The sequence below is a fragment of the Medicago truncatula genome, chromosome 8, assembly GCF_003473485.1.
Source record: "Medicago truncatula cultivar Jemalong A17 chromosome 8, MtrunA17r5.0-ANR, whole genome shotgun sequence".
In the NCBI taxonomy this organism is placed as follows: Eukaryota; Viridiplantae; Streptophyta; class Magnoliopsida; order Fabales; family Fabaceae; genus Medicago; species Medicago truncatula.
The window spans coordinates 31,703,748-31,729,720 of NC_053049.1; the positions used below are offsets into that span (position 1 = coordinate 31,703,748).

Sequence of the window (25,973 nt, forward strand, 5' to 3'; positions counted from 1 at the left end):
TCTTTTTTCTTATAATAATACTTGAGGACTGATTAGTATGTTGCTTTTATCATTTAGTACAACGTCATGTTAGCAGGATATTAATTTGAGATTAAATGGAATTGGCTTTGATTATAATGACAACTGAAGTTTAGGACAATTTTTGTTATACCTTGTGCCATTTTTCAGAGTAGGAAATTTTTTACCTACGGACAAGTCATAACCGTCACTAAAACAAGTATTATTATTATTATTATTATTATTATTATTATTATCATTATCATTATCATTATCATTATCATTATCATTATCACAAACTTCACTCACAACTTTCATTCGATTTCAAACTTCTCTCACCACTTTCTTCGATCTCATGCTCACAAACTGCAACTATCTTCAAATCGATCTCAAACCTCATAAATTTCTCTCATCACCTTCATTGATCTGAAGCTCAAAAACTACATCAATTGGTCGCGGAACTTCATATATCCTTCAAACTTTCTCTGAAACGTTCAGAATTATTCGAACTCCCTCTGATTGATTACAATCGCTGAGTTTAAAACTTTTCTTTTTCATGAGTTTCTCTTCTGATACATGTGTGGTAATTAGGTTTTGTATTGTTATTCTTGAAATGAATTTATGTAAGTGTGTTTTTGAACTGGATTTTGGAAGAATTTTAAAATTAGGATATGTGAATGCGTTTTTGAACTGAATTTTGGGAGAATTGTGTTAACAATATAGGATAATTGGGAATTGCGATAACATTAGGATAATAGAGATAATGTGAATCTGTTTTTGAACTGGATTTTGATATGCTTTATCACTATTAGTTTATGTGAATGTGTTTTTGAATTGGATTTTGATGTAAATGTGTTTATTTACTTATTACTTTTTTTTTTTTTTTTGCTAAGCAAGGAGTAAGGACAGACATCGGGAGGAAACACCGGCATACCAACTAGGTTGGCATCCGGGAAACCTCCGTCCTATGCCGCCAAACTCTAAAATTTTATTTTTAAAAAAAAGGAAAAATATATACAAGAAGAAGGGGAACTAGGCCAAAACCCTCAGAAGACAAACAAACAGAAAAATGCTGAAATAAACTACTACAAACTAAGAAAATCTGTAATTACGCAAACCAACTCTATCACGAAGAAATCCATATGCAAGTGACATTCCATGTGAAGGGTGGTATTATTTTCTTGTAAAATATCATGAAGGCTTCCATTTTCTATGAATTCAAACAAGACTAAACCATATTCCTATCCAATCCATTAGTATGCTTATTTGATCATGTTTAATTGCTTACACATTCCAAGTGCTTCAATTTCTTTGCACATCTTAAGTAGCCGCTTCTGCCCGATCCTTGTGGAATCAAACTTCTTTATAGCAAAAACCTCAAATATTCCAAAATTCATCGACGGTTTGGAGTGGGTCCCCTAGAACGGGTGCTATAAGGCGGCTTCCCATCGAGAAGTTCTTTACGCATTATTTGTTGTTGCTTTTTCAACAAAACCATTAATGAGGGGTCCTCAGCCGCTTTTTTATCATATTCCTTAATACGTTGTCAAAGGTCGAGATCTTGCTGAAGTCTTGTAGGAACTTGTTGGACAGGAACAACATCATGGGGGGCACTATCTAACAAGTTAACATCAGTATCCACATTTACTAAAGAGGTCGCCATTGCGGAGCCGACAATGTCTGTAGGTGGTGAAACCGTGACTTGATGGTCTGTTGTCTGCTCTGCTGCCATTTCAATTGCAGTATTAACAAGATCAGTTGATGAAGCTTCTTCAAAACTTGGTGTAATATCATTAACTGGAGAAACAATTTCTTCTTGTGCATCAAAGTTCTCAACATTTTCAATATTTTCAGCCGCGTTTCCAACATTAGAAACAGGGGGCGTTTAATCAACATATATTTTGAATGTGAATCAATGCTTATTATTAACAACTAAATAATTTTTTAAATATTTTTTTCGTAACTAGCTTAATCACTTACTGTAACATAAAAATATAAAATTCTAAATAGCTAGGAATGACTTCGAAATTGCTAGGAACTTACAGCTAGAGTTTAATTTGAATTTATTGCGGCGATCACCTAACTAAATACCTAGGAAATATAAACTTTTGAAGAATATGTTTCTACGTATTAGTTGGAAAGTAGCTAGGAATTATTAACTAGGAAATTTGCCACCAATCCATGTTACGACCTTTATGACAGCTAATTTACAATTAAAATATTTTGCTACGGGTTAGCTACGAATTAGCTACATTTGTTCCAAATCAAATCATTGATTTTCTTGTAGTGTAAATATTGTAGTGAGATCTAACATAAGCCCAAATTTATCAATTAAAATAAAGTTAGAAAAATATTAATTACCTATAAAAGTGACAATTTTTTTAACAAAATCAAAAGGTGCGGAAGATTGCGAACCAAGCAAACATTGTTTGCTAAAGAGAGAGAGAAAATATAAAAAAATATAAAAATAAAGAAGAAATATTCTATCAAAATAGAAAAAGATACAGGGAAGAAATAAAAGATATGGTGCCAAAATAAAAATAAAAACCTAATTGAAAGCTCTATAAAATATAATACCTTACATTAGAGTAATAAAAAAAAAAAAAACACTGAGAAATGTCAGAAAAAATCAGAGGTAAAGGAAGGTACGTAATTTGTTTCTTCTTCACAAGTTCTTTGTTTCTTAAGTTTTATACCACTCATTCTTGTTTACAAATAATAATTGTCTCTCTGTTTATTTTCTTTCATAAGAAATCAGTTTACTTTTGCTACTGGTCAATATATGAACCATAAACTTCAAACTACACATATTTCTTCTCTCCATATTACTCTTCACATTACGACTGTGTGTGGCTTGATTTTAAGTGCATGATTCACTAGAATTTAATTAATTAGGTGGTGCCTTTTGTATGAATCTTTCGGTTTTTATATGTTCCCCTTTTTTATGCAGGTTTGTTTTGTAATACTGTTTTCAAATTAGGGCATCTCTTGCGTTTGAGTTTGACTTTTAGCAATAAACTTTTGTGCATTAAAAAAAACTCAATATTTATCCATCACATAGAACTTTGATTTGTCTTAAAATTTTGATTGAAAATGTGTGAAATCTATTTCAATAAAAAAATATTAGCAGTTATTTGACCAAATTCACTTTTGGGTTGTGGTTTGATCACTACCCATGTATTAACAAATTTTAAAACTCTAAAATCAATGATTACCCGAAATTTTCTTTTGCTTTGGTTATCAGAAATTCTATTAATAACTCGTGTTGATTAGTCCAAATGCACTTTTGTTTTGTATCAAATCCAAAATCGATGTTTACTGCAAACCCTTATTTAGTTTGATCATCATAAGATTTATTAAAAAATAGTAGTAATTTTTTGGTCAACTATTGGATAAAATAGGGGGAAAAACTCAAACTCAAAATATTGTTTAAAATACTGTATTTTTTGTTTTTGCATTCAAGTGTTTTCCCATGTTTTCTCTTATTTAAATAAATTTGTTGACCACTTTATTATTTGCAAGCAAACCCTAAGAATTTAGGTTGTGACAATGGTCATTCTACTGTTTTCAAGCAAACCAAACTTTAAGAATAAGCAAATTTGTTCTGGTAATGCAGGAAGACAACATAAATGTGGGCAAGCACACACAAAACCAACATGGATTTTAGCTTCCCAATTATCACCCTCTTTGTACATTTTCTTCTCTTTTTTGCCTTGGCTTGTCCTGTTTATTCTTTAGAAATAAGTAGCCACCAATTAGCGAATCAACCTTTTCCATCAGTGCAAGAAATCCCCAAGTTGAAGAAGACGTTAACAAATCGTCTTCGGTCCATCAACAAGCATGTTGTTAAGACAATTCAGGTATGTTAAAATAAACCTTGAAGTTTCCTTAAATCTGACTATAATTGATATATATATATATATATATATATATATATATATATATATATATATATATATATATATATATATATATATATATATATATATATATATATATATATATATATATATATATATATATATATGAAAATGAAATAATTTAATTTTAGAGGATAATTCAATTTCTTCGTTATACATTATCTTATTTAAATAATAAATTTGAAGAACTTTATTGAAGCTAAACTTAGGGTACTTTAAATATATACTGCCCATTATATTTTTGTTCAACTTAATTTCCTCATTACCTTAGAAATTATGAATCTTAAAAGGGTCCCTACTCTTTTTTTCTTTCAAACTTCAAAAAATTTCCCGAATGTTCACAATGTGCACTTATAATTCATCCCTATATTTTATAAGAGTTTGTAAATTGGTCCCTCAACTTTTCCAAAAATTAATTATTTTAAATTTACTAATATTTTAATATATTTTATCCATACATGCAATTATTGAAGCTAACTGAAATGCTTGTGTTTGCGTTAATATAATTTGTGTTCATTTTTGCAGAGTTCTCATGATGATATCATAGATTGTGTTATGTCTCATAAACAACCAGCTTTTGATCATCCTCTATTGAAAGGACAAAAACCATTGGTATTTTTGGTTAATTGGATTGAGGAAAATTCAAAATTTTATTTGAAGTTAATTAAGCTATTATATTACAACTTTATAATTGATAATTTTTTATGCATATTTATATATAGATTCCTCCGGTAAGACCAAGAGGCAATAACCAAAAGGATATTTTGAGTGACAACTTTCAATTGTGGAACTTACCTGATGAATCATGTCCGATTGGAACAATCCCAATTAGAAGAACAAAAAAAGAAGATATCTTAAGAGCTAAATCTCTTAATATGTTTGGAAGAAAATCAAATCGATTTAGAAGGGACGCTGCTGAAATTGGACATGTGGTATGCAATCACAGAATTTTTATTTTATTTTTAAGAATTCAGTCATAGAAACTTAAATATTTTGAATCTAAGTTTTTTTTTCCTTTTCTATTTTACTGGTTATTTTCTTCTTATGGTAGAGTAAAAAATAAACTAACAACTTACATTGGTTCTACTTATTCTTCTCACTGCACAGCATTCAATTGGGTCTGTGACTGGAGATAGATACCATGGAGCACAGGCTACCATAAATGTGTGGGCCCCCCATGTTGAAAACCTAGATGAATTAAGCTTGGCACAAATGTGGATCGTCTCTGGTACATTTGGAAAAGACATGAACACCATTGAAGCTGGTTGGCAGGCATGTTAACTACGATTCGATTTGATTTTTTTGTTGTTAATTTAATTCTATATATTATGAGTATAAAGTTTATATTTCAGTAACCATGTTATCGAGTTCAAGTGGTTATTGATTTTAAGTTATGGATGAATCGATCATGAGTATGAGTACATTGCATTCACTTAATTTATATCCAAGACGAATCGAATCAATAACTATATATAAGTACAAAGTTTTAGCCAATAAAGCTAAAATCAGGTAATTTATATGCAGGTGAACCGGGGCCTCTACGGGGACAATCTCCCCAGATTGTTCATCTATTGGACAGTAAGTAATTTATATTAATTTCAAGTGTAACATACAAATTGATAAAACTTTATCGATTTTTATTTGACAAAAGTTAATAATTTCAGGCTGATGGATATAATCAAACTGGATGCTACGATTTACTATGCCCAGGCTTTGTTCAAACTAACAAAAAAATTGCAATTGGAAGTGCAATTTCTCCAACTTCTACATATAATGGAGGGCAATATGAAATTACCTTATTCATCTATAAGGTAATTTTCTACTCAGATTACCAAATAGACCTTACAATAGATCATGAATAATTTGAAATTGAATAGATTATGGGAAGGAACAAATTTTTCATAATTAAGTGGCACTTACGGTCATCTCACAACTGTTTCCAGATGAGGAGATAATTGTTTTGTTAGACTTTCTGATTTCGATCCAACTATTATCGATATGCTAACTGCATGAATGTTTATGATTGGCAACTATAGGCAATCCAAATTCCTTAACTTTGTCACAAAACAAAAGATGTCATTTAAGGTTTACTTATCTTTGTATTTTGTGTAGGATCCAAGGAATGGGAATTGGTGGCTTGAATATGGACTTGGAAACCCTATTGGATACTGGCCATCCTCTTTGTTCACAAACTTAAAAGATAATGCAACTAATGTTCAATTTGGTGGAGAAATAGTGAATACAAAGTCAACAGGGGCTTATACATCAACCCAAATGGGTAGTGGACATTTTGCTGAAGAGGGTTATGGAAAAGCTTCATATTTTAGAAATATGCAAGTTGTGGGTTCTGATGATATCTTGATGCCACTGACAAATCTGCAGTTTACAGTAGAGCAACCAAATTGTTATAATATACAAGGAAGAGTTGATGAAAAATGGGGAAATCACTTTTACTATGGTGGACCTGGAAGGAATATGAAATGTCCCTAATTGAGAATTGGAAATATTATTATAAAGGTAAACATTTATTTTGAATTTTTTTTTCATCATATTTCTGATTTTTTTTTTTTTTTGAATAAATTAAGCAAAATATATTAAAGAAACAACCAGCCCCTCAAGCACAAGGTATGCCTAAGAAAGCTGAAAAATGTTAATTACAAAAGAGACAGGCGATGGACAGCCAAATAAACAGAAACAGAGACAGAAACAGACATTACAACATAGCCTGAATACAAAGTAAAGGATTGTTCCTCCAAAATGGGTAGTCAAAATCGAACATAATGTAATTCGTTTTCAGCCACCAAAACGTTTGAAGTTTAATCCTTTCTGATTTATTTTTATTGTGAAATTAAAGTTCTTATTTCTTCATTTTTTTTATTCACAGGTTTTCTATTACAACCCAACTCTTTGCAAATGTCTAAAGGGAGAATAGAAGAAAATCAAAATATACAACCTTTATTTTTTTTCCCTTTCTCTTCTTTCCCAACAATTTTTCTCTTTGCTTATAATGCTACTTGAGGATTGATCCGTATGTCGCAATTGTATTAGATAGTTTTTACGTTTGTCATTTTGTACATCGTCGTGTTGAATGGCGATTAATTTGAAATTATGTGGAGTTGGCTCATTATAATCACATTTGATGTTTCTAATCTTGTTTGATTTTTATTACCTTGGTAATTATTTTTTATCAAGATTTTCCTATATTTTTGCTATACCTTCAGGAATTCATGCATTTGGCAAAAATTAATATGATGTAAAACAACTACTAATGCAAACTAGTTAAGAATGAATTTCTTTCTCTTTTCTGACGACTTAATCCATTTAAACAACCACTTAGCTGAATTACTACAACGGTAATTTCTCATATCCCTCTCAACTAATAGTATGTGTCAATCTTCCGTTCCGTAATGTTATGAGTCCGGGAGATTCAATAAGTTGTGTGTTGTGTGGGGGTGGTGAGGAGACGTCAACTCACCTTTTTCTACATTGTAGTGTGATAGGAGAAGTTTGGTTTAAGGTCTTAAGGTTGATTGATATTTCCTTAATCATCACCCCACCTAATTTGTTTTACTCGTATAGCTTGTTGGAATGAAGAGGAGATGAAGAGAAAGAGTCGGAAAGGTCTTTGGATAATTTGGCATGCCGTGATTTGGGTGGTATAGAGTGAGAGAAATGATAGAATTTTCAGTAACCAGATTAAGAGTGTGTTTGGACGAGGTAATTGAGAAATTTTAAAGAATTTAGAATTCTAGGCAATTTAAATGATTCAATTAAATTACTTTCATTTCTCAATTCTTTTGTTTGGATGAAGTAATAAAAATATTCATTGTCATCATTTTTGGGCAACTTTTATAAATTTTTAATTTTTTTGGGCCAAATTTGAAAATTGAAATTAGGGGTCAAATTATAGTTTTCGAAAAATTTGAGGGACCAATTTGCAATTTTTTGGAAATTTATTGGGGTCAATTTGAATTTTTTGGAAAATTTGAGGACCAAAATGCAAAATATGAAAAATAACAACAATGAAGAAATTTGAAATTCTTAGCTTTTAGGTGTCATTTGAAATTCTCTAAATTTAACTTGAACAAAATACTTCATAAATTTCCATCATTTTGAAAATGCTTCAAATTATTATCCAAACAATGGAATTCACCCCAAAGTATTTGAATTCCCTTAAAACAATACATTCCCTCAAAACATTCCCCCATCCAAACACACTCTAAGAAAGTTGAGGAGTTATTTGAGGAGATAAAGGAGTTGTCGTGGAGGTGGTGTTTGAGTAGAATGAATATTGCTCTGTGTTTATTCTACGAGTGGAGATGGAATCCAAAGAAATGTTTAAAACAGTCATTTGTGAAGGTTCTTAAGGGGTGTGAGGACTAGCTATGGGTATTTGTGAGCCTAGTTAGTGTTTACTTAGTTTGTTTTGGGGTCTGCACATTTTTTTCACATAGCGTCTTTCAGTGTTCCTTGGTTGTTGGTGTTTTGCTGTCTCGACTCTCGTGTCTTGTTCCCCTAGGTGTGTAATATCGCATATCAATAATGCTATTCATTTCAAATTTTAATTTCACAATCCATTGCGACATGTGTTTTCACGAAGCTAAATTAATCTACCCAAATAGACTGTTAGGGTGGATTAATTTAGCTAAGATTAAGAGCAGTAGTCTGTTTACCTGATTTTTATCACTCTCGCAGTTGGTTATTTCTTATGCATTTTGAACTCTTATATCAACCAACTTTCTTCATTTTCTTCCTATTTTGTCATAACCACTTCAAGTCATTCCCATAGCTAGCAATGAAGATAACTTTGAGCCTATACTTTGTTGGATTGTATATACGGTGAGAAATGTATCTATAGGGGGTGAATAAAATCCTCCTGATGTTTATATATATATATATATGCCAAGCGGAAAACATTTTTTGAAATTTTTTCTGAGATAATATGCATATTTTAATTTTTGTATGAATTTGATAAGATTAAAGTTTTAATTGGATTATGAAACATCTTTAATGAAAACATGTTTTCTTAACAATTATCACATATTTTAATTTGAATTAGATAAATAGAGGAAAAATTCCGACAGTAACATTACTCACGCCCGTATTACTAAGGGATTTTTTGCATTACTCTACATTCTTTCAGTCCACAAAGTATTCCTTCCTTGATCTCATGTGATAAGAGCAACCGTAGTCCATGATAAACTATTCTCTATTTCCTTATTGGTCACCACTGGTGTATCAACACTCTCATAACCATCTTGCTCTTGGAAACCGCAAATTTAAAGGAAGAAATACAATTTTTCCATTATGAAGAAAATCCTTCTTAAAGTGACCAATCATTTGTACTTTTATTTATAAAACTTATTTGACTTTGATTTATACCTTGGTTTCTTACCCTTTTTGTTTCCTCTACTCCCAGTTATTCCTCTTACAACGTTCAAACCGTCATTATCTTCAAGTCGTAAGTCCATAAACTTTGGTATACTCCTTGGTTGTAAGATCTAATTAGAGCTCATCAAAGGTGATACTACCTTCCTTTCCATGAATTAGTGCATCCTTAAAGTGCTCAAAATATATAGATAATTAATACAATAAGAGTATAGGCTTGTACTCATCATCAAAGTTCGATTCAATGTTTCTCTAAATCATCAATACTATGGAATAAATAATAATCACAACCAGAAAGCAAACAATCCAAGCTACAATCAAAATCTTGAAACCTTTTTATATATATAAAGTTCAAAAATCGAACCAAAGCACAAAGATAAGAGAGAATAAAAGCATACACACGAATACGTTTAAGATAGAGGGGAGATAGAAGCAATCCAATACACTATGAAAAAGTCTTTATAAGAGATACAAAGACGTTACAAGAAATCAACTTAAAGAGCTCTCAAGGGTTAAGGTTGGCGGTCAACTTAAATTGTGAGGAATTGGCGTGCTATTCAGACTCCCTTCTTGCAGTCAACCTCATCAAAGATGATTTAAATCATTTTCATGTTTATGCTGTTCTCATTCAAAATATCAAAGACATCATGGTTTCTCGTAATTTCAACCTTCATCACTCACTCAGAGAGGGAAATTAGTGTGTAGACTTTATGGCTAAACTTGGAGCATCGAGCGATGTTGAATTGACTCTCCACTCTTCTCCTCCAAAGGACATGCCGCCTCTGCTTAGGACGGATGAATTAGGAGTCCTCTTTATGAGGCGCTAGCCTCTTTCCTTTTTTCTGTTTTGTTTTTTTTCTGCTTTGTTTTAGCCTTGTAACCAAAAAAAAAAAAATGACCAAAAAATCTCAAAAACAAAAGTACAGTTATAAATCAACCGGAAAAAAAAAACATTGAATCAATGAGTGTAATATTTCTTAAAAAAAAAAAAGACTATTAGATAATATACTACTGGCAGGTTGATTGATCTTAAAAATTCTGGACATATGATATCAAAATAAATAGACCTAAAAATAAGTTATGTTAGTTTATTGATTATAATAATTTGATTGAAAAATGCATGTTACATGTAGAAAAATGCAAGTAGAAAAATTATTATAATACCAATAAACGTAAAGTTGTGATTTTTATGATAATTTGATATATAGGTAGATGGTAAATTAACCACAAGATTATACAGTACATTCTTTTTTTTAATTAACGTAAAAGTTATGTTAAGAAAAGTGCAAGTTAGAGGCATGATGATTTCGACAATAAGTTTGCCAAACAAAATATATAACCTGCCATTGTTACAATAGAACAGAAAAGAATTTGGAAGAAACGTAAAAAAAAAAAAAAATGAATTTGGAATAGTATTACAAAATCTCAAGGCTATGTGTGGGAGATAGAAAAGTCTCAAGGTTAGGTGTGAGATTGTTAGTACGTACATTTTACACTAAACAATCTCACAAAATCCATTACTCACAACAATCCATTAAAATCCGTAGAGTTTTGAATACCAGTAGACAATTTTTAAGTTATGCAAAATCTCAATTGAATACCACTGGATTTCATTGGACTCGTTAAAAAATCTCGAAAATCCTAATTGAATATCACAAGAATGTTTTACATTCCTTAAAAATCTTGATTGAATACCACAAGACTTTTATAAAACAAAAAAGTCTTTTAAAATCCTTTAAAATCTCAATCCAATACACCCCCTAAATTTTGTGTATATTTCAAAAGTTTCAAATATTTTTTCCCATATTTTTAATTGAGAAATATAAAAAAAAAATTATAAAAAATTATTAATTATAATGTTTGACTTGGTTTTGCAGACATGTTTTTAATTCCAAAGTTTTGCAGACATGTTTTTAATTCAAAAGTTTCTTAACTATATATTTTGTTTGAGCACTTATTTGCCAAGTCAAATGTATAACGTTCATTTTATTGGCTCTTTAGAAGGCATTATTCTATCCACGTGAGCTTAACTCAGCTGGTAGGGATATTGCATATTATATGCAGGAGTCGGGGCTCGAACCCCGGACACTTCACTTCTCCACAATTAAATTGTGTGAGCTCTAGCCATTAGGCTACTTGATAAAAAAAAAAAAAAAAAAAGAGAAGGCATTATTCTAGCTTGACTAAACAGAAAAATGCTGCCTATAAAATGAATACTCACGTAGTGAATTAAAAGGGTTTTTTTCACTTGGCTTTGGGTAGTATCAAGACAAGAAACATGTCCCTCACTTTTAATGGTTTCTTCGGTTACATCATCCTGAAATAATTTTTTTTTGTCAGTTATGTTTCCTCAATTTTATATTGGGAAGGTTCTGTTAAATCCTAAGGGATTAGTGTATAATCACGATGCGGGAAATCCTTAAAAACATTGCGATTAGTACGTCTTAGACTATTTCCACTGTTTGTTCATTTTGTAATTCTCTTATCAAATTGATGTTTAGAGATGTTGATTGAGTTATGTCTCTGGTCAGTTATACAACAATCTCGAGACAAGTAAGTTTCCTTGAAATCTCCCTTAATTATTCCCATTAACATAAATTGATTCTTATATTTATATTTATATTTTGATTATTATTTGTAGAGATAATTTATGCCTAAATTTTTTAACAAAGGGTATGTTTACCCTAGCATCACATAGTTATTTGCACAATCCTCGACATGTCAATCATTATTACAATTCTAATTTCAATTTATAAATTTGTAATGATAATGTTAGTTGTTATATGTGATGATTATACATGAACTTGAAGTAAGAACAATGTGATCGTTAGAGTTATTGCTGTATCTTGATTCTCAAAATAAAAAGTTAAGGATCTTTGCAGGTCTTGTAACTGTTTCTATTTTCTACTTTCATAAACTCTCATAATATTTGGTTTTAGCCCAAGTTATCTATCAAGATATCATCCCCTCCCTTTTTATGTTTAGTCTTCGTTTTGTTGACGGATGAAATATTTCTGTTAAAACTATTTCTGCTAAAACTATTTTTGAGGTATACCACTCAGTGCAGAACATTACATGAAACAACCAAAACCATGATATCTTGGATGTACTATGTTTAAAAATGAACCAGTTAATTTTAAATCTCCATTAATCTATAACTGTTGGATCACCCGCATTCTTGTTGACCCTTCTTAACTTAAGGATCTTCTCCTTGCAAAATCTACTATCTTTCTTATATTGGAATTACCCGATTTCTCTCTGATGATTATATTTCCAATTATATCTTGTCCAATGTGAACATTATGATGGTTGTTAAATGAAAGAAATCATTTTTCTACTTTTTTGCGGGATGAGACGTTATCTATTTCAGTTAAACTCCTCTGAATGTGTCATCGTGAGCTTAACTCAGTTGAGAAAAATATACAAGATCCGGGGTTCAAACCTCGACCACCACAAAAAAAAACTCCTCTGATTGTTACCTACAACTGTTTGTAGGTGACTGAGAAAAAGTTCTTGATAACAATTTTTTTATAAATTTGCAAATTTTTATTTAGATTAATAGTAATAGATATTGTACAAGATTGTGGCGTAACTGTTTTTTTAATGAGCTTAAATTTCATTATTATTAAAAAAGAAAAAGAAAAGTCTGGAGGACATTACAAAACTCAGGAAAAATTAAAAAAAAAAAAAGCAATAAAGAAAAATCTTAGGTCAGTTTTCAATGATTATTGTCATTTCGTCAATATATCAAAAACTATATTAAACATAATTAACATATTTTTCCTGCTCCATGTCACAAATTTTGGCATCTTTTTCCTAACTGTTGTGTCGGGTTTAACATATTGACATGGTTAACGTAGTGGTACTACTTTCTCAAGGTTCATAACCATATTAAATTAATCATGCTAAAGGTCATCAAAACTTTCCCTTTCTTTTCTAATAAAGGTCAAGTATTTTTTTATGACAAGAAATTTAAATAAACATTCAAACAACCTTTCGAGGGTGATATCTCGCTTAAGCATAAAAACGTAACTCATATGAAACTAGTTTATTTCCTTTCCTCTCTCGAGTTCATGGAACTTGGGAAGAAAATAGTTGATCAAGTTACATTTTAAAGATTAGAATTTTGAACAACTTGTTTAACAAAAGCTTAAATGTTGTAACAAATCAACATACAAAAATAAACAAAATGAAGCTCCATACCATCAAGTTACATTTTGGTTACTTTTAACCAAAGATAAACAAAAGGAAAATTTATGGAAACAACTTATGACATGTTCATAAGCTATTTTCAAGTAATTTCCGTAAACTCTCTAGGATTGCAAATGAAATCAGCTTACAGCTTATATGAAAATAATTTGACTTTATTTTATCTTCTATTATAGAAAATAACATATATAAGCACTTATATGAGAAGTGTCTATGTTGTAAGCTTAATTAAGTTGTTTATCCAAACATAATACAAGCGAATGAAAATAATCAATTTTAGAAATTTTAGGGAGCTATCTCTTGTTTTGCTTTTTGAAGGCGATGCAAATGAAAAGATATCGAAAATTTTAAAATTGTTCGATGATGCATTTCATATGCAAAGACACATTAGAAATGAATTTCTTACCTGATTCCTCTCATAAAGCATATGATTTTTTGTGAAGTACTTATAAGTATCTCCTCCTTTTGCTAGCATACTTTGACCAATTGGACCGATGATCCCAATTACCCTAGCTAGTAATGTGGCCGGGGAATCGTTTTGGAATAAGACCTACAATAAGCATAGTTGAGTTCATTAAGAATCAAGATTCATGAGTGTATTCACTAAAATGGATACAGATTTGACATCCGCTTACACCCAAAAATGTAAAAAACCCAACAACTGCAAGAACACTTAACTTAAAAGAAATTCACCGTACCTAATATGTCACAAATCATTTTCACGTCTACAGGGCGACTTGTTCTGTTCTATTCTCTATGTAGTTCCACTAAGACAACAGAAACTCACTAGCGTTGTCAATCGTAGATCGCAAAAAATATTGGTTTGTTCCAATTCTGCTACACAGTAGTTCAATAGTGCCACTAGAGCAACTATTTGACAATATTTTGTACTATATAATGCGTAATACAGAATAATAATGATTTGTTCAAATTCCGCTACGTTATAGCCGCTATTTAACAACACCCAAATCATTTTCAAACTTAAAATATACTTCATCAGTTTATTTCAGGTACTGTTTGGAACACGAATAGAATTAAATGGGACAGCTTATTTATTCTTCAACAATTTTTCTATTCTATTTTTTATTTGCTTCGAAAACGTAGAATATAAATTATTCTATCCTATTCTAACCTGACTACCTAAAACTTCCTTAAGACTAATAGTGATACAATACAATACAATACAACATAACAGAGCAAATACGACTTACACAAATTGGCATCTAAACAATGCCATCACCGGGGGAAAAACACGAATCAAGGATCAAGCAGTAAATTTTGGGGTAAATTAGACCAAGTGTGTATTAAAGATCAAAACTAGAAGCTTAATTTCCGTGGAGGCCGACTTTGGCCTCTATTAGATAAAATGAAAACTAACATCAGAATGTGAGCAGAACTCCACAAACCTGCAGCCTTGGCATTGTGAAGTAAACTTCTGCTCCTGATTCTCTGTTAAATTTATCAAACTCGTATAAGTTGGCTTTGAGTAGTTCACACACTATTAACAAATGTTCCTGCAGTGCAACAATGGAAACGAATGAAAAGTGGTAAAGTCAGTTCTTTCTGAAACATGACAAGTGTGAATAGTTATATTTTATAACAAATCCTGGAATGTATCAAAAAATGCGATAGTCACAAATACACTAAGTACCTGTAGTTAAAATTAACACAAAAATAACAAATGTAGTATTGCTGCAGTTGCAGCACATATTAGTATAGGGCCAAGTCTATGGTGCACACGGGACTTACGTCTTGCACCATGCACAATGTGGTTTTTACCACTGGATCAATAAGGCTCAATATTAAATTAAATTAAATATGGTGAGATTTATTGATCCAATGGTGGCAAATAAACTTGTGCACGAAGCAATACTATTTTGCTTGTGCACATTAGACAAGTCTTAATACAGAAGTGGTGACAAGATGAGTAGCAGATCGAAAATCACTTACTCTGAAATAGAAATAATCATATAATCGCAAAATGTGATACTTGTCTCCAGGATCATGCTTGTTAACATGCTTGAGAAGTTTGATTTCATCAAGGCTTTGATCAAAGAAATCCTTGTTGTTCTTTATAATTTTAATACAAACATCCACACCTGTGTGCATGTCATGAGCTTGTAAGGCTTTACTAAATGCAGCAGCTCCCAAATACTCGGTGACATGATAGCGGCCAGCTATTACAGAATTTAAAACAACATGGAAATTCTTCTCCTCCTCAAAGCCAATTCTGAACAACAAGTGTCTGAAGATTAACTCACTGCCTGTTATGAACCGATTAATAATTAATGTATCATAAATTCAAATGTGATGCGAATTCTGTGTAAAAAAAAAAAAAAAGACAACAATCTCAATATAAAGTAATAATTACCACTTAGGGATGAACAAAGCTGGTATCTTATTGAGAAACCGAAGAAGTCGTGATTTGAAGAGAAGAATTTGTGATAGGGAAGACGGGGAATAGTGAAGTTTTTGATTCATTGGAGGATGTGGCGTTTTCGTTTTTTCCGTAAAATCCATTTTTCTTATGATACCGATCACGCTTCCGCTTCTTCCTTCTCTTTTCCTTTCAGTCTCGATCAGATTCCGAAGAATATAGAATCACGTATGAAGGAGGTAAGGACTTCTCCGGAGGTCGATTTTGATTGCCATTGTCATTGTGTGATGAAGATTGGATGATTTCCCGGTTGAGTAGCTATGAAATTTCGACGTTGATGAAAGATATTTCGGTGGGGAGGCTGGAGTTACAGTGGTAGGGAAGAGTGAATATTTTGATGGGAACTTCTACTGTACACTCACAAAGTGAGGTGTACCGGTACTCTTGTTTCATAATTTTATAAATTAACGATCATTTTTTATGAAATAAATAACTATTTATCAACATTTATATTTTATAGAATATCATTCCACAAGAAAAAAAATCATTTCATTGTTTATAAGAATTTTAGTAATATTTTTACATATTATCGTAAAAATAATAATCAATGTTCTCAATTATGAGTGATAAAAATTCAAAAAAATATTAATTTTATTACGTTGACACTTTTGATGAATAAGATTTAGTTATTATAATTATAAATGATAAAAAAAAAATATATTTTTTATCAAAAAAATAACACATTTAACTATTAATTTAAAGAGTGGGTATACTGATACACTCAAATATATTGGGTGTACCATATAATTTACCTATTTTGATTCGTTGGAGGACGTGGCACCGTCGTTTGTTCCACTAGATTTTGGTTCATTTTGAAAATTAGAAGAAACCCGGTTATGAGGGTAATGAGCCTAACAGAGCCGGGTTCAACATGACCTTCTAGTCCATCTACTTAATATATATATATATATATATATATAATCAAATGACACCAAGGTGTCAAATTAAATTTGACATCAAATCCTAACTATTAATACGATTTTAATCTAACGGCTCCCATAAACTCATTAAGTATTTACATGCTTGATCAAATGACCCACTTTTTATTTTTAGAAATAATTTATTCTTTCTTCTTTTGGTTAATTCCTTTCCAAAAATTCTCTGATTCTATTTTGTTTTTTTTTTTAAGCATTCTACATGTTTATTCTTAGGGCTCTCTTGCACATGAGTTACCCTTATTTCATTACTCCAAAATCTAATTGCCGTAATTTTTTTGAGGTTGTGTTTCTCTAAATCAATCACGTATGTTGTTATGTTATGTACCTTATTTTTCCTAGGGTTAAATGTGTTTTTGGTCCCTATAAATATATCAACTTTTTGTTTTAGTCTCTCTAAAATTTTCCTTCAGCATTTAGTCCCTATAAAATTTTCAATCACTACTTTTGGTCCCTATTTTTAATTTAATTTTTCTATTTTTTAATGAAATTATGCAAAAATGTGTAAAATATTCTAAAAAAATTTCCTAATTTCTGAATTTTTTTGGAGTGATTTCTTATAATATTTTTAATTTTTCTGGACAGTTTTATTAAATAATATGAATTCTACATATGAGTTTACTTTAAAAGAGGGACCAAAAGTGAAGATTGAAAACTTTATAGGTACTAAAAATCGAAGGAAAATTTTAGAGGGACTAAAACGAAAAGTTGATATATTTATAGGGACCAAAAACATATTTAACCCATTTTTCTTATTATATACTAGTAATGATTCTTTTTTAATTGGTCTAAGATGACATTACCAATACATGTTGTGCTTCTCACATACCTCTTTCTCTTTTTATCGCTCTGGTGTTAACAATTGTTATATGGACTTGATTTTGTAGTTATTGGCTTCATGTAATTCCTTTGTTAAAAATTAAATTGAACATCAGGCGAAAACATGTTTGATTTTGTGAGAGAAGCATACTTTAGTTAAATTGAATGTTGGCTATTTCTATATCACGTCGTTTTCGTTGCATTATCTTTGTCTACGGTTTGTCTCGGCCAAACTTTGTTACGGTGGCCTATAGGATTTTGTGATTTCGGTTGGTACAAATGTTGCGTTACGGATTTCGATCGTCGCGGTATGAATTACTCATAACATTGCATAAAGAACTTAAATTAGAGAATTAGTCATTATTCACTTTGTTAATGTTTTTGGCATCCCTGGCCCTTCTCTAAAACAATTTTATTTAAGGCTCTTCGAAAAAATAGTTAATAGAAATAAACTTAATAAAGAAATGAGGTTGTTATAGGATGAGAAAAACGACAATTAAGTTTGGACGGCAGCCACAAAATTAAGTTTTCGACTAGTATAGGAAAAGAGAAGATGGAAGTTGTGATGTTGAATAGCTTAGGAAGTGAAGCATAAAATAGTGGTATAGCAAAAAAAAAAAAAAAAAGGCAATTAGGTTTTGGAGTAATGAAATAGGGTAAATCATGTGCAAGAGAGTCCTAAGAATAAACGATGTAGAGTCCTTCAAAAATATAGAATATTAGAATTTTTGAAAAGGATTTAACCAAAAGAAGAAAGAATAAATTATTTCTAATAATAAAAGGTAGATCACTTGATCAAGCATGTGAGCACTTAATGAGTTTATGAGAATCGTTAGATTAAAACCATATTAATGGCTAAGATTTGGTGTCAAATTTAATTTGACACCTTGGTGAATTTGACACATTGGTGTCATTTGATCCTATCCCTATATATATATATGGGATAGGATCAAATGACACCATGGTGTCAAAATTAGTTTGACACCAAATCTCATCCATTCATCACATTTAATCCAAAGGTTTAAAACTATCCACAAAATAATTCTCCTACACCAATTTCTCCCTTTAACATCTTAATTAAGAAAAAAAGGAAAACATTTATTGTCATAAATTCATTATCAATCATTTTTTTCTCTCATTTTTTTATTATTACTTTTTTTTTTCATTGAGCATTGTCATATTGAACGAAGAGATTGACAAAAGAAAAGTAAGAATATAACATGTGCAGTTTTTAAAAAATAAAAAAACTAATTAGTCCATTATTTTGTGAAAATCATGGTTGTGCAATTGTGAAAATCAACTGACTACATACACTTGTGCATTTTGTCTTTTTTACTGTTCGTAGCAACCATCGTTACCCTTTTTTTTTATTTTACATTTTTTCTTCAAAAAAAAGTTGTTTTAATTTTTTTCAGAAGACATTGAAGTTTACTGTTGTTGAGGTAATTAAGCTTAAACAATATGATCAGTGATAAAATAATCTAATTAGCAGCAATTTTTGAGAGGTTAGATAGCAACAATGGTGAAAGAAAAAGAATCATTTTGGTGTTTTGATCGAATGTGTAATTTTTTTAATGCAATTTATATAATTATTCGTGGTGATGACTGATCCAATCAACCATAATCATGATTTTTTTTTTTTTTTTTAACACTAAGTAAGAATAATAAGTAGTAAAAATGGGAAAAAAAAAGGAAATGATTGATAATGAATTTATAATAAAGATTTTTTTTAATTAGGTGATAAAGAGAGAAATTGGTGTAGGAGAATTATACAAGGATAACTTTAAACCTTTGGATTAAATATAATGAATGGATGAGATTTGATGTCAAATTAATTTTGACACCATGGTGTCATTTGATCATATCTCTATATATATATGAAGAAATATTATTTATAGACCTTATTTCCAATCGTGAATAACAGGAACAGATTGTGAATAAATCAAATTTACTGCCAAACCCATAGAATCAGATCATGGTAATTACAGTAAGCCAATGACTAAAAGTGCATTCCTTTGAGCCATTATTTCCACATAAAAAGAAGTGTAAATGAACATTATGGATCAAAAATTTGAATGTTATAAGTGAAGTGCTTACAGTTTTAATTGATTCCACATTCAAACTTGTGCTTTTTTCTATAGGGCCTACAATAAATTAGAAAAAAGAAAAACATTAACATACACAATTAAATATGAATTCTTCAACAGTTGAAGAAATAAAAAAACCCTGGGATCTATAACCGACTGAAGTTCAGGTGGATCGGTAAAGATTGGAAGCTAACGTATTACCATAATACGTTGTGACAACATGAACAAAAGTGATTGACAATCCAATCCATAAGGAAATCTCTTTTGCATGACATAAGAGTTTTGACTAACATGTTCTTACTAACCCTTCACCCATAATTATAAAAGTCATTTTTTCCCTAAATAAAATGTAAAGTTATGGTGCAACAAACATACATTTGGAGTTTTGATTTTCTTCTTTTGTTTGATGTGGAAATTGCCATTTAGAATTTGGCTAAACTTGGTATCAAATGCCATATACATTGAAATACAAAATGTCATGTTATCATAGTTAATAATCAAACACTATTTAATTTGAGAAATGGATCATTGGACAGAGGTTTCGTTGAAACATCAGTCGGTATCACAATATCTACATACTCTTGTATTATTAAAAGCAAATTAATCATGCATACATATGTTGTTGCTGCTACACAAGTTCTGTCTCTGAAAAGTGATTTGGCAGAGAAGTGTTTTTACACAAGAATAACTTAATAATCACAAGAGCCATACAGTGTTGTTGCTGCTACACAAGTTCTGCTTCAGAAAATTCCAAGTTCTGATTTACTCCTTCTATAAGAATTGGTGAATACCGCATCCTCTCTCATGCTTCCTTTCTTATTGAACACGTAGATTCCAAATTGTGTACTAAGATGGAAATTCACAAAGCACTCCAACTGAGCTGCAAAGCATATCATTACTCACTGCCCTTTCGAACAACAAACGGATTATGTGCTGTGAGCAACCTCTAGACTTGTCGCATGACAATGCAAATAGCCAGATGACTACATGTGGTTTCCTGACAATGTACAGTCAAAGAACAAGAAAATACTTAGTTTTGGTTAGAGAAAAGTTGCGTAAATTATGATTATAACCATTTAAGCTTTCGAAGTATAAGGATCTTATTTGTAACACCATTCATCTTGGATCTGGCACTATTTATAAAGTGTTGCAATAATTGAGATGTTCCACATGCCTTGCATCATGTCTCAATGGTTTATAATAATGATAATGACGTAAACAGCAAAGCACAAACCTGTAAGAGAATAACAAGAAGACGGTTAACTTTATAATGGACCTAGACTAAGGTATGTACCCCATGTCTTTCTTTGTTCCTCTTTCGTCAAATCCTGTTGTTGCAATGAAGCATTGATATCCTCCTCTGTCTCTGAAACTCCCACTTCCACCAATCTTTGCTTTTTTAGAGGAGGCACAAATTGTGATAATGAAGTATTATTGCTATAATTGAGATAAGGATCTGTGAATACCACATTCTCCTCATCCGTGTTGCTTTTCTCATTCCACACGTGGATTCCCATTTGAACACCACTTAATATTTTATTATTCTCTTCCTCACTAAATTGTTCCAAAGTCCAATCATCCAACTTAAACTCCACATGGATCCATTCATTTTTCAAAAGTCCTTTCTCGCATTGTGTTTTAATGAGTTCATTCAATTTTGAGGTATGAAACAAAGTTGTATGGTTCCAGATCACATACCTACAACAATCTATCTCAATTTCATATCCATTCACACAAAAATTGACTCCTGACTCAAGCACCCAATTATTGCCTTCCGGAAGCATAAAAATACAAGTAATAGAAGGGATTTCTTTACGAAACCAGAAAGAAATTGTGGGTCCCCTGCTTTGGTGTTCGAACCAATCTGGTATCCCCTGCTCTGTTCCATTTTCAAATTGAATATAGGTGCATCCAGTCTCATGTAGTTTCTGTTTGTTTATACAAAATAATAATAATAATTGCACTATGAATTACAAATTAAATATTATATATAAAATACTGTGCTGTATAAAACAACAACTAACCTGACTCATTAACATTCTTTTACTTGAGGAACTCAATGATTCACAATATTCAACAGAAAGCTCTTTTAGATTTGGTGGAATCCCTCTAATTTCCTTAAGAGAATGGCAGCCACTCATATTAATTTTATAAAGATGGAGACATTCACTAAGGCACTCAGGAAGAATTTTGAAATAGTTAAATGATAAGTCTAGATATGTCACATTAACACACCACTTGAGAAGTATTGGGAGACATTCATCTGAGAAGTCGCAATCGTCGAGAGTAAGATGTGTCACATTTGGGAACACTATTGAATACATCTTATCATTATGTTTTGGGAAGCTCAGCATTCCAGCTTTCACTGATAACTCATGAAGTTCACTGAGATTTTGAAATGAAAATGGAAGTTCTGCAATGAAAGTATGATGCAACAAAATATTGTCTATATTTTTCATCTTGCATAATAATTCTGGAAAACTATCGAGACTCACACAACCACTGAGATTCAATTCCTTAAGAGATGCCAAACCTAAAGGTGGAAAATGTTTGAGCTTTTTGCAAGCATATGCACTTAACCTTTCAAGTTTATTTAGGTGTCCAATCGAATTGTGAATTGTAGTTAAATTATCACAATTTTCAAACGATAACTTTTCTAAATTTGAAAGGCCTGAGACATCGGGGATATGTGTTAAGTATTCACATCGGTCCAATATCAAGACTTTCATATCCTGAAACTTCTGCATAAACACAAGAAAGAAACAATAAATAAACTAAAAATCAAAGACTATAATACTTTCATAGTGATTTCTTTTGTTGACGGAAACAAAATCATTGTGAAGTTATTTCACTTGCCTTGTTTAAAATACTAGATGACAGACACTTCGATAAACATCCTTTCCATTTCAATACACTCAAACTTCTTGGTAAATGCTTGAGACCTCCAGAAAAATGGCCATTTTCGAAGATAACTGTTTTGAGTTTTGTCATCTTCTTGAAGGCCTTTCCTTTCTTGTCTATCACAGATTCTATGGAATGGAGATTCGTATATATCATTTCAATTTTACTAGTTCCCTTTTAACAAAGAAAAAAATATGAATCAACCACAATAAAAATAAGATGTACAAATATTAACATGCAATTGAGTGAAAATAAATGCTAGTATCAGATGATAATATTTAGTCCAAAAAGAGCAAAGTCGTATTAAAACTAAATAACAAAATGATCATAGATATCAATCTTACTCACAGTGTTTTCTCTTAAAACACGAACTAGATCATCCTGGCAGCATAACCTACTTCTTTCTCCAGGCTCTTTAATTGATTCTTGTCGGACGACTTCTTTACCCATGTCCCCTATCAAATCATGCAACATTACATAATGGCCATATTCCCAATATTGGTCTATGAGAGATTTTTCAGCCAATACTCCTAGATGATGTGTTATGCAATGGCCATAATGAGAATGAAGTATATATTTGGCATCTTCCCATTCACAACCTTTGAAGCAACAAGCAATGTCCAGAAAGACACTTTGTTGCTCTTCTTCCAAAGCATCATAACTTACTTTAAGTATCTGGTGGATCCTTTTATTGGGAATCTTTTCATATCCATCTAATGTACCCTTCCATTCTTCTATCCTCTTTCCAAACAAGTTGGAACCCACTATTTCTAAAACTAAGGGAAGGCCCGAAGCATATGAAACTGCACGATTTAAAACGTCTTCATAAATTGAAGGTACTTTGTTATTCTTAAAAGCCATCCACCTCAACAATTCAAGAGCTTTTGTCCCATACAGCCCTTCTACTTCATGCATACTTTTTATCCCATGACAAGTTAGCAAGTGTTTGTCTCGAGTAGTAATGATGACTTTGCTTCCACGGCCGAACCAATCATGTCCTCCAGCCAAAGCATGTAGTTGCTTCAAATTATCAACATCATCGAGAATCAAAAGAATTTTCTTTCTACTTAGCCTCTCCTTTATAATTGGAATCCCCTCACTAACATGATCTAACTTAATTTCCAATCCAGTTGTTTTTAAAAGGAGTTTCTCTTGGAGATGTTTCAAGTTATTTTTAGCTGAATTCTCTCTCACATCATGAAGAAAACATAAATCTTCAAATTGATCAGCAAAAAAATTATAGATTGCTCTTGCAAGGGTTGATTTACCCAAGCCACCAATCCCATAAATTCCAACCATATGGATCCCATCATCAGATCCATTATCAAGAAGCGATTTGACTTGTTGTACTTGAGACTGTAATCCAACAGGGTATTTGGCAACATGTAAGGGCACGCGGCTGATCTTGTTGGAGATGTATTTGACTATCTCTCCGATAAACTTGTATTCATATCTATTCATGTCAAATAATACAAGTTAGTAATAGTATGTAACAACTAATACTTATTTAGAAACGTAAATAAAAACGGTTTTATCCATTTATGATTTAAGATGGTATTATTGAGGAATAGAAATTAAATAAGTAAAATGCAAAAAGGAAAACAGGAATTAAGTAAAGAGCAGTACCCATGACTAGAATGGTAGCCAGACAAGTTAGAAGCTTGGGTCAGAGCCAACTTCCATTGATGCAACCGTTCCATGTTTTTCTTGCTATTTTGGAAACTCTCTTCGTACTTAGTGAGATGTTCACCATAACTCCCACTTTGATGTCGTATGTGAGTAGGATCCACGCCATAGAAGACAGGCAAAATGAGACGACCCTTTGTCTTGTAGCAGTGAATGATGTGGACAAGTTCGTCCAAACAAAATGAAGAAGAGGCATAGTTGATAGAAAACACAGGAATAAAAATTCTAGACTCTTCAATGACATTGTCGAGTGATGATTTGATTTCATCCCCTCTTTGAAGTTCACGATCATCAATGAAGGTGTGGATTCCCTTGTCAGTAAGAGTCTTGTAGAGATGGCCAATAAAACCGTCACGAGTGTCACCGCCTCTAAAGTTGAGGAAGACCTGGTAAGTGAATCCATATGAGATTGAAGAGGAAGAGGAAGGTGATTGCATAGCCATGAGATTGAGAAGAAATTAATGGAAGATAGAGGATTGTTTGAGAATATAGAATATGGATGAGTAGGTGTATGTTATTGTTGGCCTCAGTATATATATAAATTGCAAGTGTGAACTTCGTTACCTTTTCTCCTCCGTGTGACTTGTGTGAAGTCTGTTAAAATATAATAAAAAAGAAGCCAATTTTAACAACTCTCTATCACACATTAAGGTTTTGAATCGCCTTCCAACATAGGTGAACCTTTTCAAGAGTAGAGTTATTCGTGATGTTAAGGAGTTAGATTGCATATGGTGTAGGGGAATGTCGGAATAAGATACTCACTTATTTACTATGTGTGCTTTTGCTAGTGCAATATGGTACGAAGTCTTTTTTTCTTTTCTTTTTTTATTGGCAAAGGATAAATATATTTAAAAGAAAACAAAGACATACAAAGATTGTTGGGACATATGACATGATCCAGATACAATCCATATGACAATATATAGTGATAAAGCAAAATCAGCCTAATCAATCCTAACAAACAAGCACTCATCTCAAGCGCAACCTAGCGCACATATAGGGGTGAAAATTGTTCTTCTGGGAGTATTAGTAATGAGAGGATATATTCTCTCTAGGAATCATCACAAAGATAGAAAATAAAAAACATGAAAAGTATATAATGAGTATTTCTATATATAAAGATTAATTGGAGTAATTAACTCTAACTAACCCGTAACCAAGCTACTAACTCTAACTAACAAACACATCCGTAACTATAGTTGATTAGCTATTTAGCTAACATATTGTTGGTTTAGCGTACGGTCCTATGGTTACCTTGGAAGCAATGAATAACAAAAAAAAAAATAACCGAATATCTTCTAAGGTGATGGCTTTTGGGTAGACTATCGGGGCATGCTGCCTTTATTATCAATTTTTTTATTTTTTTATTTATTGATTGATTTAAACTGTTCAATTCATTGATTTATTTACAGGCTTTTGAGTTTATTTATTTATTGATTGATTTATAATGTTCAATTTATGGATTTATTTACAGGCTTTTGAGTTTAATGACGCATCTCTTTGTTATTTTTGTAACATTTTTTGGGTGCTGTCGTGCTAACTGTTCAAAAGGCGAACGCATTGGCAATGAATTTTTACGGCCTGTGGTTCCTTA

At 31.4% G+C, this 25,973-nt stretch overlaps 3 protein-coding genes across 4 annotated transcripts; 1 reads left to right on the plus strand and 2 right to left on the minus strand.

Moving 5' to 3' along the window:
- Window positions 1-3,653: 3,653 nt before the first annotated feature.
- LOC25501463 (uncharacterized) lies at window positions 3,654-6,407 on the plus strand. The gene is made up of 7 exons (XM_013590701.1): window positions 3,654-3,857; window positions 4,443-4,529; window positions 4,640-4,849; window positions 5,025-5,189; window positions 5,442-5,495; window positions 5,582-5,728; window positions 6,030-6,407. Exons 1-7 carry the CDS (start codon window positions 3,654-3,656, stop codon window positions 6,405-6,407), a joined length of 1,245 nt encoding a protein of 414 aa, XP_013446155.1.
- An 8,289-nt stretch (window positions 6,408-14,696) lies between these two features.
- LOC25501464 (DYRK-family kinase pom1) lies at window positions 14,697-16,034 on the minus strand. Its single transcript, XM_024773049.2, has 3 exons — window positions 15,886-16,034; window positions 15,465-15,774; window positions 14,697-15,028 (listed from the first exon to the last, which is right to left on the minus strand). Exons 1-3 carry the CDS (start codon window positions 16,032-16,034, stop codon window positions 14,894-14,896), a joined length of 594 nt encoding a protein of 197 aa, XP_024628817.2. The 3' UTR covers window positions 14,697-14,893.
- A 4,190-nt stretch (window positions 16,035-20,224) lies between these two features.
- Window positions 20,225-25,342, minus strand: LOC25501465 (disease resistance protein RPV1). Of its 2 annotated transcripts, none has more exons than XM_013590703.3 (6): window positions 24,320-25,326; window positions 23,042-24,146; window positions 22,649-22,867; window positions 21,817-22,533; window positions 21,027-21,720; window positions 20,225-20,789 (listed from the first exon to the last, which is right to left on the minus strand). In XM_013590703.3, the coding sequence occupies exons 1-5, from the start codon at window positions 24,820-24,822 to the stop codon at window positions 21,058-21,060; spliced, it is 3,207 nt and encodes a 1,068-aa protein (XP_013446157.2). In that variant the 5' UTR covers window positions 24,823-25,326; the 3' UTR covers window positions 20,225-20,789; window positions 21,027-21,057. The 2 variants fall into 2 exon arrangements, 1 of the variants encoding a protein (XP_013446157.2); XR_005643746.1 differs by lacking the exon at window positions 20,225-20,789 and having other exon boundaries at window positions 21,580-21,720; window positions 21,817-21,909; window positions 22,028-22,533; window positions 24,320-25,342.
- Between the last annotated feature and the right edge of the window lie 631 nt (window positions 25,343-25,973).

Coding starts and splice junctions, on each gene's coding strand:
- LOC25501463 (XM_013590701.1), top strand. CDS start 3,654: ATGGATTTTAGCTTCCCAATTATCACCCTCTTTGTACATTTTCTTCTC. Junction 4,530..4,639: donor TGAAAGGACAAAAACCATTG/GTATTTTTGGTT, acceptor ATTTATATATAG/ATTCCTCCGGTAAGACCAAG. Junction 5,190..5,441: donor CCATTGAAGCTGGTTGGCAG/GCATGTTAACTA, acceptor ATTTATATGCAG/GTGAACCGGGGCCTCTACGG.
- LOC25501464 (XM_024773049.2), bottom strand. CDS start 16,034: ATGGATTTTACGGAAAAAACGAAAACGCCACATCCTCCAATGAATCAA. Junction 15,775..15,885: donor GCTTTGTTCATCCCTAAGTG/GTAATTATTACT, acceptor CATAACAGGCAG/TGAGTTAATCTTCAGACACT. Junction 15,029..15,464: donor ATGATTATTTCTATTTCAGA/GTAAGTGATTTT, acceptor GTTGCACTGCAG/GAACATTTGTTAATAGTGTG.
- LOC25501465 (XM_013590703.3), bottom strand. CDS start 24,822: ATGGCTATGCAATCACCTTCCTCTTCCTCTTCAATCTCATATGGATTC. Junction 24,147..24,319: donor GGCTACCATTCTAGTCATGG/GTACTGCTCTTT, acceptor TGACATGAATAG/ATATGAATACAAGTTTATCG. Junction 22,868..23,041: donor GTGTTTTAAGAGAAAACACT/GTGAGTAAGATT, acceptor CTTTGTTAAAAG/GGAACTAGTAAAATTGAAAT.